Raw genomic sequence first — 16303 nt, 5'->3', positions numbered from 1 at the left:
ATCAAAAGCACAAACAACCCAATCCAAAAATGGGCAGAAGACCTAAATAGACATTTCTCCAAAGAAGATATACAGATTGCCAACAAAGACATGAAAGGATACTCACCATCATTAATCATTACAGAAATGCAAATCAAAACTACAATGCAATATCATCTCACACCGGTCAGAATGGCCATCATCAAAAAATCTACAAACAGTAAATGCTGGAGAGGTTGTGAAGAAAAGGGAACCCTCTTGCACTGTTGGTGGGAATGTAAACTGATACAGCCACTATGGAGAACAGTATGGAGGTTCCTTGAAAAACTAAAAATACAACTACCATACGACACAGCAATCCCACTACTGGGCATATACCCTGAGAAAACCATAAATCAACAAGAGTCATGTATGACAATGTTCACTGCAGCTCTATTTACAATAGTCAGGACATGGAATCAACCTAAGTGTCTACTGACAGATGAATAGATAAAGAAGATGTGGCATATATATATATATATATATATATATATATATATATATATATATATACAATGGAATGTTACTCAGCCATAAAAAGAAATGAAATTGAGTTATTTGTAGTGAGGTGGATGGACCCAGAGTCTGTCATAGAGTGAAGTCAGAAAGAGAAAAGCAAATACCATATGCTAACACATATATATGGAATCTAAAAAAAAAAAAAAAAAAAAAAGTTCATGAAGAACCTAGGGGCAAGATGGGAATAATGACTTAGACCTACTAGAGAATGGACTTGAGGACACGGGGAGGGGGGAGGGTAAGCTGGGACAAAGTGAGAGAGTGGTAGTGTATATATGGACATATATACACTACCAAATGTAAAATAGATAGCTAATGGGAAGCAGTCGCATAGCATAGGGAGATCAGCTCGGTGCTTTGTGACCAGCTAGAAGGGTAGGATAGGGAGGGTGGGAGGGATGGAGGGAGAGAGACACAAGAGGGAAGAGATATGGGGATATATGTATATGTATAACTGATTCACTTTGTTATAAAGCAGAAACTAACACACCATTGTAAAGCAATTATACTCCAATAAAAACATTAAAAAAAGAAAAAAAACCCACATAGCCCATACAGTTGGCCCACACATCTCCTTCATAATTATCATTCTTACTACATCTATATGTCACTCTGGAGCTTAATATAGCATATGGGGACAATGATGTTAAAAGCCCCATAATGAAATAAAACTACTGTTTTATACTTTATTCTCCCTTTGAAAATTAAAAGCCAAAGAAGAAATACAGAGTACCAAGAATAGTGTTTCTCAAACTCTGTTCCTCAAGAAATGTTAATAGATATTGAGCAAATAAAGGGTTCAATAGCCAAATAAGTCTGGGGAAAACATATTATATCCTTACCTAGACATTTACAATGTTCATTAGCATATTAAAATTTCTGAGGAATCCTGTTTTAAAAAGAAACAATGATTTAATTTTGTAAATCTAGGCCTTTACCAAATTCATTTACCAGTAGCAATTGGTGGGAGGGGACATGTATTAACAACTGATGGAACATTGCCAGGGAAACCCAGAATTGAAAGATCTTGCCAGAACTCCTCAAGGATAGGTAGCAACCCAGTCACAACATAGGTGATCCCAAATTTATTTGGAAATTCTACTTTTATGATCTTTCCCAATGAAGAACCACAAGCCGATTTCATGATTATCTAATGACTAGAATGGAAAGCAAAGTGAGCTCCAGCGCTGAATAAATTGACATGCCAGTTTAATCAACAAGAAAATGTAATGAGCTAATTAGTGAGGTGGCAAAACTTGATTACATGATCAGATTCAACAAATCCACTGACTTCTGGTTTTGGCAAAGGCGCTGTTATTGTTCTTTCAAGCACTTAAGAACAGGATCAGTGTTGCATTAAACTTTTCAGCCCAAACAAAGGATGACTTAACTGCTTCAGGAAAAGAACCCATAAGTGAGTTCAAGAGATGGGTATAAGCACTAATACTGGATCTCAACAATTACGTAGCAGGACTAAATACAGTTCTTTGCCAGAGTTCATATATCAAGCAGTAAGTGTCACTACTGTTTCCTCTATACCTGGCAGCTATAAAAGACCACTCCTGGTCAATGACGCCAACATGTCTTCTTATAATATGGGAGCTAAAAGTGGGAATAAAGTTTGAAGAGAAAGAGGAAAACAAGATTATGAGTCATCAATCTTCTTTATCAGTTCAAACTCATCTTTTCCCTGTTCCTGATAATTGCCTTTCTCAGAAGGTAATTCTTAGCCTCGAAATATTCAATCTTTTGGATATTCTTCCACTCATCTTCTCTTTTTCCAATCCAAGGTTTCCTATTTCTAGCTATCTTTCAGAATTTTCATGTATGAACCACATCATCACCAGAAAGGAAGCAAGGAAAAGAAGTGGAAGTTTCACAGGTAATTCAGCATAAATTGCAAATTAATCATGTCATTTGGAACAACACTGCTTCCCTTGCAGAACAAATCTAACAAATGTTCTAAGTCATAACCTATCTTTTCTCTAAAACAACATAAAGGAATAAAAACTGGCAAATCTCACCTGATGCTTCATGTAATGATGCATATAGGGTGTTGCAATTTTAATAACTTTGAGGCAAAACGGACATAGCAAGTTCTTAGTGTTTTCATGGGATGTTCTAAAATGAGTTTCTACATCAGAAAATGATGATGATCTATAATTGCAAACCTACAAAAAAAAAGATTTAGTTTAACTTGAAAACTTATAATGATATCCAATTTCAAAGTAAGAATGATAGGTCACTTGTTCAGAAGAATATTTTGTACTATTAATTCAGCTCTGATGCCTACACAACCAAGAAGTCCATTAATGCAAACATCGAAAGTTAATCTTTGAGACAGAAGAGTTATTACCTTTCAAAGCTTAAGGATACTTCCCAAAATATAACTAGATTCCCTTATTTTTATCAGATATTTTTATCTGTCACCCCCAATCTTGACTTGAGTTTTCAAACTCTGATACCTCTGGTCCTATAAAGTTCTTCTTCTATATAAAATAGCATCTTCCTTTAGATTATAAATGGCCTCCAGGCTACAGAAGTGACAATTTATTTTTATCTTACTTTCCCATTCCTCCAAATTCTGGAAAAATACTAGTCCCAAAGCATTTGGTAGGGTTCTCTGAAGTAAAAGCATTTTGTATTTCCCTTGTATGCCGACATTCTCCCCTACAGGGTAAGGTAAGTTCACGTTTGTCTTTCTGCCACAGGGCTTTTCTTTGTCTAGTACAGGAGTGGGCAAACAATGGCCTATGGGCCAATTCCAACTGTCTGCCGACCCTACATAACAATGTATGAGTTATGCCAAGGGACTTCCTACTAATAAATTATTTACAGAAGATACTTTAATTTTAGCAACCAATTTTATCAAAATGGTTAGAAAAATAACATATATTTCATGACATGAAAATAACATGAAATTCAAATTTCACTCTCCATAAATAAAGTTATATTGAAACACAGTCATACCCATTCATTCACTTATTGTCTATGGCTGCCTGTGTGCTACAGTGGCAGAGTTGATTAGTTGCAACGGAGACCTATGATCCTCAAAGCCTGAAAACTTACTATCTTGCCCTTTATATAAAAAATTTGCTGATGCCTGGCCTAATAGGTTTAAATCTTGTAACCAAAACAAGAGATAACAAACAAACCAAACAAACACGATGTATACAATAAAATATGTGTATACCTGGCAAATATATGGCATTTCACCAGGTTTATGATTGTCCTTCATATGTTGTAAAAGAATATGCTCTGTTTCAAATGATAATTCACATATTTTGCAAATGGCTAAAAGTGGGGGAAAAAAGACATTACACCATTTTAAGATATATATACACACATAAGTATTCAATCATTATGTTGTACACCTGAAACTAATACAATGTTATATGTCAATTACACCTCAATTTTTTTAAAAAGTATCCTATCAAGGCAAATAAACAAAATCACATACATATATAATTCATTTTGTACATCTATATCAACAACAACAATAATAATAGTAGTAGTATTGGTGGTGGTGGTAGTGGTGAACAGTTGCATAGTTGTTAACTGTGTGCCATGCACAGTTCTAAGGACTTTACTTACATTAACTCACTCAGTTCCCATCAAAACATGAAGCAGGTATATTTATTATCCCCATTATTCAAATATTAAGTGACCTGTCTGAGATCACACTAAGATCACATATTAAGAGGCAGAGCTTGGATGTGAACCCAAGCTGTCTTGCTCCAAAATCTGTGATTTTAACTACCGTTGTATTTACTTTTCTTATTCAAGTTTAAAAGTAGGGCACTGATTTCATATTTGAAAACTATGATCTGAGGCTTCTAATTTAGTCCCCCACGTGTAATGCACAGGTTATTTACCATAGTGAACTATTTACAAGAGGGACTTTAATTTCAGTAACTAATTTTATTTAAAAGTTTATATAAGTTAAAAATTAACTTTTTCAACTTTACTCTCAAATTTCAAAGTTATCTTCTTATTCTTATTTTTCTAACACACTTGTTCAGAGTTCAGTAACAAACTTTTCTCAGAGTTTACATTGTTAAAATCAACAATACTCAATACTTAAATGAAATTGTAACTTACTAGAAAATTCATGGGGGGTATGTGTACTTTCAATGTGACACTGCAGTTGAAATGGTGTGGGAAACTGACGGTAGCAGTGCTGGCAGGTGGTGTGGTTTTCCCAGCTTTCACTGCTCTGCTTCTCAAGTTCCAAATGATGTTTCATGTGGTTCATAAACCTATAAATGATTGTCAACAGGTGCAAAAATTCAGATTTAAAAACAAAAATCTCACAAATAAGTACTTGAATCTAAATCTTAAAATTAGAGATATGATTACTGAAAATAAAATCTCAAAAGTCTTAAAGTTCTCTAGAAAAGTGTGCACTTTAAATAATCACTTTTATTAAGTAACTAAGTAAACATCCTTTCATCCTTGTTTTAAAATAAATAGTTATTATTAATTTGAAATATCACTAATTTGCTCTCTTGATCATTTCAGATTATTAAGTTTTTTAAAGATAAAACAGCAGGTTTCTTCTCCATACAAGAAATACTACTTATATTTTTAAATAAAATACTGAAAGGAAGGAAACTCTACCACCAAAAGCAGCTACAGAGTCATGAGAGAAATCTTTGAAGCTATGAAGATATACAATAAATTCTAGCTGCTTAAAAGACAAATTACTGGTATTTTTACTTGTGTCTTGGTTTCTAAATGCATGTAATAGCAATTTTAATGCCTACAATTACAAGAACCTTTTGTCTTATTTAATGATACTGGTTTACTGTTAGCAAAGACTGTTAATTTTAACTTGCAGACTGTGCCCTTTGTAGGCAACGTCCATTTTTCAGTTTTACATTCTGCTACTTCAGCTTCCCTAAAAAGGCTTCTTATGAGCAGGAACTATGACCTTCAACAACAGAGAGTGCAATATAAATGGGAATGCCTATTTAAAAGAGCTTACTGAAGCTTTTTGCTGAATTTGAAAGTAAAGTTATTCAATCAAAATAACAATTTTTAGACGAGGTCAACTATTAACAATTACTCACTTTGAGTCACTACAGGAAATAATGTTGAAATTAAGTGATAATATCATCAATCTGGATAGCAATCATCATAAAGGTTATAACATTTTTTTTTTTTTCACACCTCGCACAACAGTACTCTTTAGTACAGGTTATGGTACACTTTGAAATATCTTTTAGACTTCCTTTGGTTTTTACATCAGCTCTACAAACACCTATAGGAAACCCTAGTCTTGGCTAAATATTTACATATAGAGAAAATGTCATGAGCCATTAAACACTCAGCTTATGACTTTCAACAATTAAAATGTATCTAAATAAAATAATTTCTTAACTAGCAAGCTTTCTCTCAATTATTATATGAGCCCCCATCAGGAGCTCAGTACTACTTAAACCAACAGATGGAAATGAGGGAAATAAAAAAAGCAAACATCTTGCAAGGATATTCACAGAATAAAATAAACCTGTTTTAACCTGTGACACTCAATGTAGGGGAAAAAAACACCATACAGTGACAGGGCAGAGAACAGAAATCTACAGCTATCAGCTTCTTATCATTCTCTACAAATATCAATTTACCCTCCCAGTTTTTACTATCAAGGTAAAATATTACTTAACATATTCAACTTCTTTGGTTATAAATTGTTTTCTATTAAGGTTACATTTACTAAACAATCAGTATTTCAAAAAATGCTCAATTCCTGGATGTTACCAAATGCTGCTTGCTTAAAATTTCTAGATATTAGGACACTCTAGAAATATGTAACTAGTATTCTGAAACAATGACAAAAACCCAAAATTTTTACTTTCATATGCTAATATTAATGTGTTAATCTCAAAGGAAAATAAAAACAACTACTGCTGAAATAAATTCTAATATCATATATATAACATTTAAGAACAAAAAAGAACGAAAGCAGGGGAGCCGTATTTCTATGCATTTTACTATATTTATTAACATGATTTTTCTGGTGTATTTTACTATTAATATGGTAAAAATATGAAAATAGGGGAAAGAGTTCTATTGTAATATTGTTTCAGTGTTATATCACGAAATACGATATTCCTCCTGTTAAGCTACTGGGACCATTAGCTATTGATGGTTGTTAAAACTTGATGAAAGGAGATAAATGTGAAAACTCGTATGAAATAATATATGTAAAAGAATTTTTAAAACTACAAAGCACTACCATAAAAAAATTATTATTGGGGCTTCCCTGGTGGCGCAGTGGTTGAGAATCCGCCTGCCGATGCAGGGCACACGGGTTCGTGCCCCGCTCCGGGAAGATCCCACATGCCGCGCCGCGGCTGGGCCCGTGAGCCATGGCCGCTGAGCCTGCGCGTCCAGAGCCTGCGCGTCCAGAGCCTGTGCTCCGCAATGGGAGAGGCCACAACAGTGAGAGGCCCGTGTACCACAAAAAAAAAATAAAAATAAATAAATAAATAATTATTATAGGAGTTTATCACAGTATATTTCAGGGTTTTTCTATATGTTTCTTCTTGGACCCAAGAACTCACAGGAAAATAAAATAAATGCTGGGTCTACAAGTAAACTATAGGTGCCTAAGAATGCTAATTACAAATAATAGTCACCAAGGGTAAACATAAAAAGGTATGCATATATATGTTTGTACACACACACATGCCTCAACTGACGGAAGTACATTGACATCTGCAACTTACTTTGAAATGCATTTAAAAAACCCAAATAGTTTGAAGGAAGGATGAATAGCTATATGATGAAGCAAGTACAGTTAAATGTTAATGATAGAATCAAGATGATAAGTATACAAGTGTCCATTACAAGATATTTTTTAATTTGTTGAACGTTGAAAATTTTTATAATAAAATGATGGTAAAAAACCTTACCAAATATAAATGTCAAGCTATGTAACCAATAAAAATATCAATATGTCTTCTCATTTTATTCTTGTAACTAACTCTTTTGCGGGATTTGAGCATTAAACAAGATTAGTATATAAGAGGTCAAACTGGACAAAACATAAATAAGTGGTTCTTGTGGTGTGAAAAAAAATAAAATTCAACAGCAGCTAAATATGAAAATTATCTCATGAAAATTCCTAGATCACTGATAATACAGGTGAAAGAAGTTAATTTTGTTTTATTTGAAATAAAGTTTGTCCTTTCTTAAGTTATTTCAAAGAAATACAACTAACTGGATCCAAGAGTCAACTCTAAAATATAAGAAAGGACAAAAGCTTTTTAACAAGAGAATATGTCTTTGTTTTTAGTGCAAAGTGTTAAAATCTCTTATCTAGAATAACATTTAAAAATGCAAGATAAAGATACAACATTTATATCTGTAGCATTCCAATTTTCAAATAGAAATAAAAATAAGTGCTAACATACCTAATATTATTTTTCAGAATTTTCAAGCAACTGAAGCATTTAAAGGTTGTGTAAGTCTTCTGTTCTTCCTGGACATCTCCTTCATGTTTTCCATAATAAAAGTCATTAACTAACATGATCAGTTTTCCTTTTTCTGAATCAACAGTCTTACTTTTATTTGCTGTACTTGAAAATTCTGTTTTAGCCAGTCCCAAAAAGTTATTTATCATGTCTGGACAACAGTACTGAAAAAGAAAAAACAGAAGTCTTATTTATCTCTTAAAACAATTAGAAACCAAAATATGGTTCTTTGTTTACAACTAAGGTCAGACCATGTAAAACTATGCTTGGTGATGTATCTGGAAAAATATTCACCAAAAGCTTGTGGTGCATATACATACTCTCAAAATTTCAAACAATAAACATCTATTATCTTAATTAAAAAAATTTTTTTTAAAGAAAGAAAAGAAAAACCTTAAAACCAGGACTCGACTATTGATCTAATAGTCTTTTCCTTATAATTTGTCTTTTCAGATGTAAATATTTAATAACACTTAAATTAAAGCTAAACATTGTTCATATCCATGCCATGACAGAGTATAGAAAGGAAATATAGTTTTACATGCCATAATGTATATGTTTAACTATATACATACTAAATTTCATAATATCTAGTTAGAACTGGACATTGAGCACAGCTAATCTGCCATTCCTTAGACTCAAGGTGCTAAAAAATGCATAGGGAAAAAATAAAGAACCATCGGTTATGACTTGAAAGCTTCAACAGTTACACCTTGAAATCTAGAATGATTATATATTTGACAGGGAAATTTAGTTTCTCATTTGGAAAATCAAGATGTCATATAAACTGGTTCCAATGTGAAATACTTTCATACATGAGCTTTTTTTTTCCAACAAGATAATTAATTTATTGTACATAATTTTCAGTTTTAGAATTTCTCTAAGGCAGTTTTACTCAGAGGGCTATCCAAGGAAGACCTGCATTAGAAAAACCAGAAGTGCTTGTCAAAATGCTAATTCCTGGGCCTACTTCAGACCAATAAGCCACAAAGTCTAAAGGCAGGGCCCAGAAATCTATACTTTTTAACAAGGCACCTACGTAATTCTTTTATAACATAAACCAACTGACTTAAACTCTTCCTAAACATGTTATCTCATAAATTAGTAGCATTGTAAGAAAGTCTGAAAATCTAAACACAACTCTATTCCATTTCTAAGAATAACAAAATCCATTTCCTCTCCTGCCATATTGAAATGTTACATTATTGGTGAAACTTTCTGTGTCACATGAGAAGCTGGATTTTTGATGCAAGACAGACCTATAATATTTCCTTTGATTGCACTTATTTTGTTCACTTGTCAATTCTGAAACCTACAGAGGGAAATAACACACAAAAAAAATCTGAAATAGATCCAAGAGGGTGGAGAAAAAAATACTAAATAAAATGAACTGACAAAAAAGTGACATAATTTATGCTTAGGAGTTAAGGTTGAACCCATAAGCTAAATTAGGATAAGGGTATTAAATTCTCTAAGACAATATGACCCTCTGTAGTCTACCACTCTGTATAAACACAACTGAAATGAAACCACAATAAAAAGAGGGAAATGAGACAGGTTTTGCTACCTATGTTTCTAGATTCTTCTTAAGACACACATAATATTTAAGAGCTCAAACTTAATAAAGTCACACTGGGGTTTCCCTGGAGGCGCAGTGGTTAAGAATCCACCTACCAATGCAGGGGACATGGGTTCGAGCCCTGGTCTGGGAAGATCCCACGTGCCACGGAGCAACTAAGCCCATGCACCACAACTAGTAAGCCTGCACTCTAGAGCCTGCGAGCCACAACTACTGAAGCCCGTGCACCTAGAGCCCGTGCTCTGCAACACAAGAAGCCACTGCAATGAGAAGCCCGCACACTGCAACAAAGAGTAGCCCCCGCTCGCCGCAACTAGAGAAAGCCCGCTCGCAGCAACGAAGATCCAACACAGCCAAAAATAAATAAATAAATAAATAAATAAAATGTATTAAAAAAAAAAAAAAGTCGTACTGTTACAAAGGACTTTAGAGAGCTAAAGTCTAATAGTGTTGTTTTTGACTTTAAGGACAAATGGAGAAAAGGATAAGTCAGAGTAAACTCACCAGCGCTATTAGGAAAATGATTTAATATATGTCTTACTACAAATGATGTGTATCAGTAACATCATTTTGATAGACAAAATTCCTCATCTTATCTGCAGTTTTACTATAGGGATGATCTCAAACATCAATTGGAAAAAATTATAATGCACAAAATGACATAATACAGAATAGTCTCACTAATTAGAAATGTGGAAAATCTTATATACTCAAACATTAAATCTGGCTTTCAGACTGTAGGAGTTACTCTGAGTCATAGTTGAGAATTGATTCTCTTCTGAAATCTATAAAATAATCTATGTAATCTACAGTAGAGTGTGTTGCGAGGTTTATATTCTCCAGAAATGTCTAATTTAGTACATCTATAAAGGTTTGTTACTCTAAAATACTCATAAATGCATTATAGACGATAAATTGCTTGCTGTTCTTCCATTTTCTTTTTTGTTCTACAGAAAAGCAGATAGAACCAGATTTTTAAAATAAACATGCAAATCTCATTCACAATATCCTTTAAACAATGTTTCATATTCCTATAAAATAGCTGAATGATAAACCACTGACAACCAAGAATGGATGAGGTGCACTGAAGAAGGCTGGGGGATTTAGTAATTGAGAGGAAAGTATCTTACAGAAAATATCCAAAAGGCAAGAGAGCAAGTTAAGAAATGAGAACTAGGCTTAGATTTAAAGTTTTATGGTAAGACAGAACAAGTGATGGATGGCATGGCTGAGCTATGGCCCAACACTAACCGGTCACCTTTTATTCAGCCCTAGTACCCTTTTGGTTCTAGCCCTTCACTGTAACCCTAGGTTCATCCCTTATTTCCTGGGTTAGTCATTCTGCAAATATTAAACACTTTAATGCCATATACTATAATTTGACAAACAGTAGATAACATCTAAACACCATTCTAATCTTTATTCCTCCCAATAGATATACCATGTTCTGTTGCTTTGTTAGTACTTAAAAATTTAGATGGGATTTCCAGAGCAAAGAAGGGGTACCATTTTTAAATAGTAAAAAAAAACCTTTCCATATGGTCATCCTACGTAAGTCAACATTTTCCCCTTCTCCTTGTGAGATACATCCAAAAAACCACAACAACCAAATTCCAAAAATTTAGTTTTCATTAAAACTCAAAGTCAGATAGACTCCACAGACTCTATAACATATGAAAGCACTACCAAAAGCAGCCAGATCAGGCAGAAGACAGGCAGCTAGAAGCAGACCAGAGAAGTCAAAAGAACCCAATGTTAACAGACCTTAGAAAGTGTCAGGAAAACATACATTCTAAGGTGAAATACACATCATGAAGTGGAAATCTACGTTCTTTGTTTGCAAAACCAAGTGTAGGAGCTAGAGAAAGAATGAGGGCAGAAATTCCTCAAACCTCATTCAGTACAGAGAAACAGAAAAGGAATGCTACATATAAAATCAGACACACAAGTTATACTTACAGGAAGAAGTTGTATAAACCAGCTAATGGGCTGTGAGATTATCCTGGCAACCTATGCTTCCCAAAAGGAGCTTTGTACAAAACAACTAACCCAAGAAAATTTAACTTGTTCAATATGATAGGAACTTACATCTAAACAAAAATACTTTAAGATAAATTGAGGAAGTGTAAAATTCTCTAAAGAACAGCTTAGAGCAGATGCAAATGAAAATAGGGGCTAAAATTTTTGCTATTAATTTTTAAAAACTTAATGAAGCAACTGTGTATATTTGGAAGACCAAAAAGCAAGAAGAGATGGCAAGACAAAAAGAAGACATAAAGAGTGGCAAAATCAAGAGTAAAAGTAGAGGAAAAAAAATAAAACCAGATAGCTAAACACAAATTAGAAAAGTACACTGGTGAACAGATGTTGGAAAATAAAATAAATGAGAAAAGCCAAGTAAATTAAAAGAAAGAGGGAAGGGGAGGGGAGGGGAGGGGAGAGGAGAGGAGAGGAGAAGAGGGAAGAGAGAAAGAATTAAAAGGATTTGGAAAAAAATCACAAATATGCCAGACAATGGACATTGAACAAATGAACAAATGAGTACTGGACAACACCCAGCCCCCCAAATAACAAAACAATAGTATGGAATTTAAAGATACAAATCAAGAAAACTGCACTAAAATAAAGGAAGACACAAATTTACAAGCTGAAAGAATATGCTGTATGTCAGAGAAGACTGATCCAAAATTCTCAACATGAAGTCATTGTAGAATTATCAGTCTTTCAAAATAAAGAATCCTCTGGACAGCCAGGCAAAAAGAGCAAATCATTTATAAAGGGCAAAATAATTCAAGCTTATCCCAAATTCTTAACAACAACATTAGATATTGTAAAACAAAAGCAACACCAACAAGATCCTCAAAGTAGGATCCAACTTTATATCTGGCCAAACTGTCTTTCATGAATGGACTATAGTCAAACTGTTTTGAACATGAAGGAACTCAAAGAATACTGTTCTCAGGCCCTTCCTGAGGAAATTACTATGGGATGAACTTTAGTCAAACAAGAGATAACCAAAGGAACCATAACAAAAAGACTGGTGATGAGTACTGAATATATTTACTGTGGAAAAGGATCAAAACAAATACGGAAATAAAGTTAAGAAAACTGAATGAAAATGTCATATGCCCTGACAATGGAAAAAGGATACAATCAACAAATAAAAACTGAAAGGAGATAAAAGGACAATAAATATGAGGTCAAGAGAGTTCATAGATTGCTTCACATATGGTAGCAGTACATCAAGGAATATAATTTAGAGCTACCAAATAAAGAAGTGCAGGTATGAGCATTTTCAATAGTACAGAGAAATAGTACACTCAGAAAGATAATATTGACTAAAATCAGTAGGAGAGAAGCTAAGGATGGGGTTAAGAATAGGAAATTTAATGCTACTTTAATCAATTTTAATAATAAAGAATAGCCAAAGGAATAGAAGACTACTAGAATTATATTAACATTAAAATTAGAAGGATAAAAAGGAAAACAAAAATACAACTTCCCTAAAAACCCAAATTACATACATGTAAAGCAACCACATAGTGAAAGAAAGAAAGAGAGAAAGAGAGGAAGAAAAGACTTAGCAAAAAATTGTGACAGAACCAAGATCAAATAAACCTATCACATCTATGAAAATAAGTAAATGTAACTCAACTACTGAAACAAAAAAGATTTTCATTATAGGATCACAACTTTCTGCTTAACGCAAGAGGCATACTTAAAGCCACTCAGAAGGGTTGAAAATAAAATGCTAAACAAAGAATACACTAGGCAAATAGAAACCAGAAGAAAACAAGGGTTGTGAGCCTAAAAGGCATTAAACTTTAAGACAAAAAAGGACATTTTATAAAAATGCTAAAGGATGCATTCACAACACAGTTATAAAAGAGATTCATCTGTATCACAAACAATAGCAACAATCTTAAAACAGAATTGCAATACACCAAAAAAATATATTGGTGGTGAAAGATGTGGATTGAGATGTGGTATTTCTCAATCCATGACAGAGCAAGTAAACAAAAAAATAAGTTAAGTTATAGAAATCTAAATAATGTAATTAATAAGCTAGATCAAATATCAAATTCCCTAAAAAAGAAATAACGTACCTATCTTCAAGTTAAATAGCCCATACACTTGTCAAAAGGGGAATAATAATAAGTAGTTGGGAGAACTTGAGCTTTTTACCATTAAAAGTTTGAACACCAGTTACGCCAATTAACTGGCTATAAAACAATGAGAATAATGTCTATCTCAAAGAATTTTGTAAGGATTAAATGAAATAATGTATTTAAAGCTTAGTAGTCTCACATGGTCTCAGGTAAGTATATTGTTCTTATTATTGTAGCATATTTGAATTATGTTTTAGGTATTCTTCATTGAAAGAAAACATTATTTCTGTGGTACAGTCATCTACTTATCTATAATAAAAGCAAAAAAATCATTTATAAATAATCTAAAAATCTTATTTTTTTCAAAATAGAAATTATTATTGTAAATTATAATTTATGTATAAAATGCATAATCTAGAACATAACGTCTCCGTAATTTTATACTTCCCTGTCTGAGATTTGGTGACTATTCTCTAAGATTTCTTTATGATATAAAGGAATATAATAAATTATTCATATTATATTCAACTTAGTTCAATAATATGTCTTAGAGCTATCTTCCCATATCATCATTCTAGAGATTCCATCCTTTTTAAAAATGCTGCATAGTGTTTTATTATATGAATATTATATGAAATTGTGATTGTTTCTAATATGAGTAATCACAAACAATGCTATATTTTGGAAGTAAAGCTACATTTTGGAAAATGATTGCCAGTCTCACCAGGTACAGTATATATAATGTGCTACAGCTTGTACACAAAACAGAAAAGAAGTAAGAGCACTTGTGTTCACCTGTTTATGCAGAAAGAAGACCAGGGACGATAGAAAACAAACTAATAAAAATTATTTTCTTTGAGAGTCATACTGGGAAACAGGTAAATAAGAGACAGAAATAAGAGTTTTTACTTGTATGTCTTTGTAAACTTTTCTATTTTGAATCATATGACTATTACCTATTCAAATAACTAAAGATAACTAAAGAATTTAGCCCTTTCTTTTTTCCCTATGTCCAAAATGCAAAACATGAAAAAACATCAGGCATCTCATCAAAATATTACATAAATAGGAAAACTGAAAGCACTGTACAGGTTAATTCTCATATAAGAACAAACCACAAAGTGCAATTATCAGGGAGTACATACTGTGAGCTAGAGGTAGTCACAGACCAAATAGTTTTATTTTTAAATAAAGAGACTATATTTGAAATTTAAAAGTTCCTTTATTTTTTTCTACTTTTTTTGTAAAATACTGAATTTCAAAGAAGATTTGTCAATCCCTGAAACAGTGAGCAATCCCTGAAACTTTTCCTTAGATATATCTTTACCATTGCATCCTTCTCCTTCCTTCTTTTCTCCATATGATCTACACTGCCTTTTTTCTTGTCTCTTTCCCCTTTCCTTGCATTTATACCAGGCACAGAAGAGGAATACACGCTATCTGTCCATAGACACAGCAGGGTACTGTAATATCTACCAAAATATTTTAAGTGAAGTGTTACCTAAACCTCCTATTTCATTTGTACTTTGAAAATTTCTTAAAATCTAATTTCAGGAGCTTCTTATACCAATAAAAAGCTCAAATTAATTTATAACAATTACACAAACTATATTCTGGACTAAGTTAAAACAATTATTTCATATAAAATCCTCCATTATTTGGACTTTATGTCTGAGTGCTGAAATTAAAGTAAAACTAAGATTTTCATTGTGTAACATGACTTGCACATGTTAGTATGAACAAAAAAGATAACTAAAGGAACTGTTAACTTATATGAAATCTTAAACACATAATAAAATGCCTATTTTTTTTTTTGTTTGTTTGTTTGTTTTTTTTTGTTTTTTTTTTTTGTTTTGCGGTATGTGGGCCTCTCACTGTTGTGGCCTCTCCCGTTGCGGAGCACAGGCTCCGGACGCGCAGGCCCAGCGGCCATGGCTCACGGGCTTAGTTGCTCCGCGGCATGTGGGATCTTCCCAGACCAGGGCACGAACCCGCGTCCCCTACATCGGCAGGCGGACTCTCAACCACTGCGCCACCAGGGAAGCCCTAAAATGCCTATTTTTATGACGTTTCAATTATGCATAAGCTAGTAAATAAGATATTCTGAAAAATGCATTATTTTCATTTAAAATTAGAATACAATAAGAAGACATTATAATGTATATGAACTTAATTTTTTTAAATTTGATGATTCAGAAGAAATTTTAAAATCTTATATGAAGACAATCATGAATATAAACTTTTACCTAACATATGTAAACACCAATATCAGAATATTTCTTATCTAAATATCTGAACAAATCATTATTTACTGCAAATCAATCAATATTTTTAGGGATTTTCAAACCTTTTTAAAATTAAATTTTGAAAAAGTTTTACCTTCATGTGATTTTTCAAAGGATCCAAAAGATTGAAATGAATATTGCACTTTGGACAAGCTCTTGGAAAAGGTGTTCCATTTTTAGATTGATTTGATGAGATATTTGTACCTAAAATAAATTCAAAATATATATGATTCAAAATTCATCACTTTTTAACCTTCAATAACCACTATTGATAGTCTGTACTACAATTTCTATAATTCATATATAAATACTATA

The 16303-nt window shown here is 32.8% G+C and overlaps 1 protein-coding gene across 8 annotated transcripts in view; it reads right to left on the bottom strand.

The window, feature by feature from the left end:
• Positions 1 to 16303, bottom strand: part of ZNF280D (zinc finger protein 280D) — a 122669-nt gene that overhangs the window by 66621 nt on the left and 39745 nt on the right. For all 8 annotated transcript variants that reach the window (XR_010839803.1, XM_059056222.2, XM_059056218.2 and 5 more), the window contains 5 exons: positions 16083 to 16192; positions 7956 to 8179; positions 4639 to 4796; positions 3731 to 3831; positions 2562 to 2708 (listed from right to left, as the gene is read on the bottom strand). Coding sequence is in view for 7 of the 8 variants with exons in the window: in XM_059056222.2 (XP_058912205.1) it covers positions 2562 to 2708; positions 3731 to 3831; positions 4639 to 4796; positions 7956 to 8179; positions 16083 to 16192 (740 nt within the window). In the remaining variant the exon portion in view is untranslated. The remainder of the gene's footprint in view (positions 1 to 2561; positions 2709 to 3730; positions 3832 to 4638; positions 4797 to 7955; positions 8180 to 16082; positions 16193 to 16303) is intronic.

Source organism: Kogia breviceps, chromosome 3 (genome assembly GCF_026419965.1).
Source record: "Kogia breviceps isolate mKogBre1 chromosome 3, mKogBre1 haplotype 1, whole genome shotgun sequence".
Classification (NCBI taxonomy): domain Eukaryota; kingdom Metazoa; phylum Chordata; class Mammalia; order Artiodactyla; family Physeteridae; genus Kogia; species Kogia breviceps.
The sequence above is the reverse complement of the archived record's forward strand: the minus strand, read 5'-3'. Positions and strand labels throughout refer to the sequence as shown.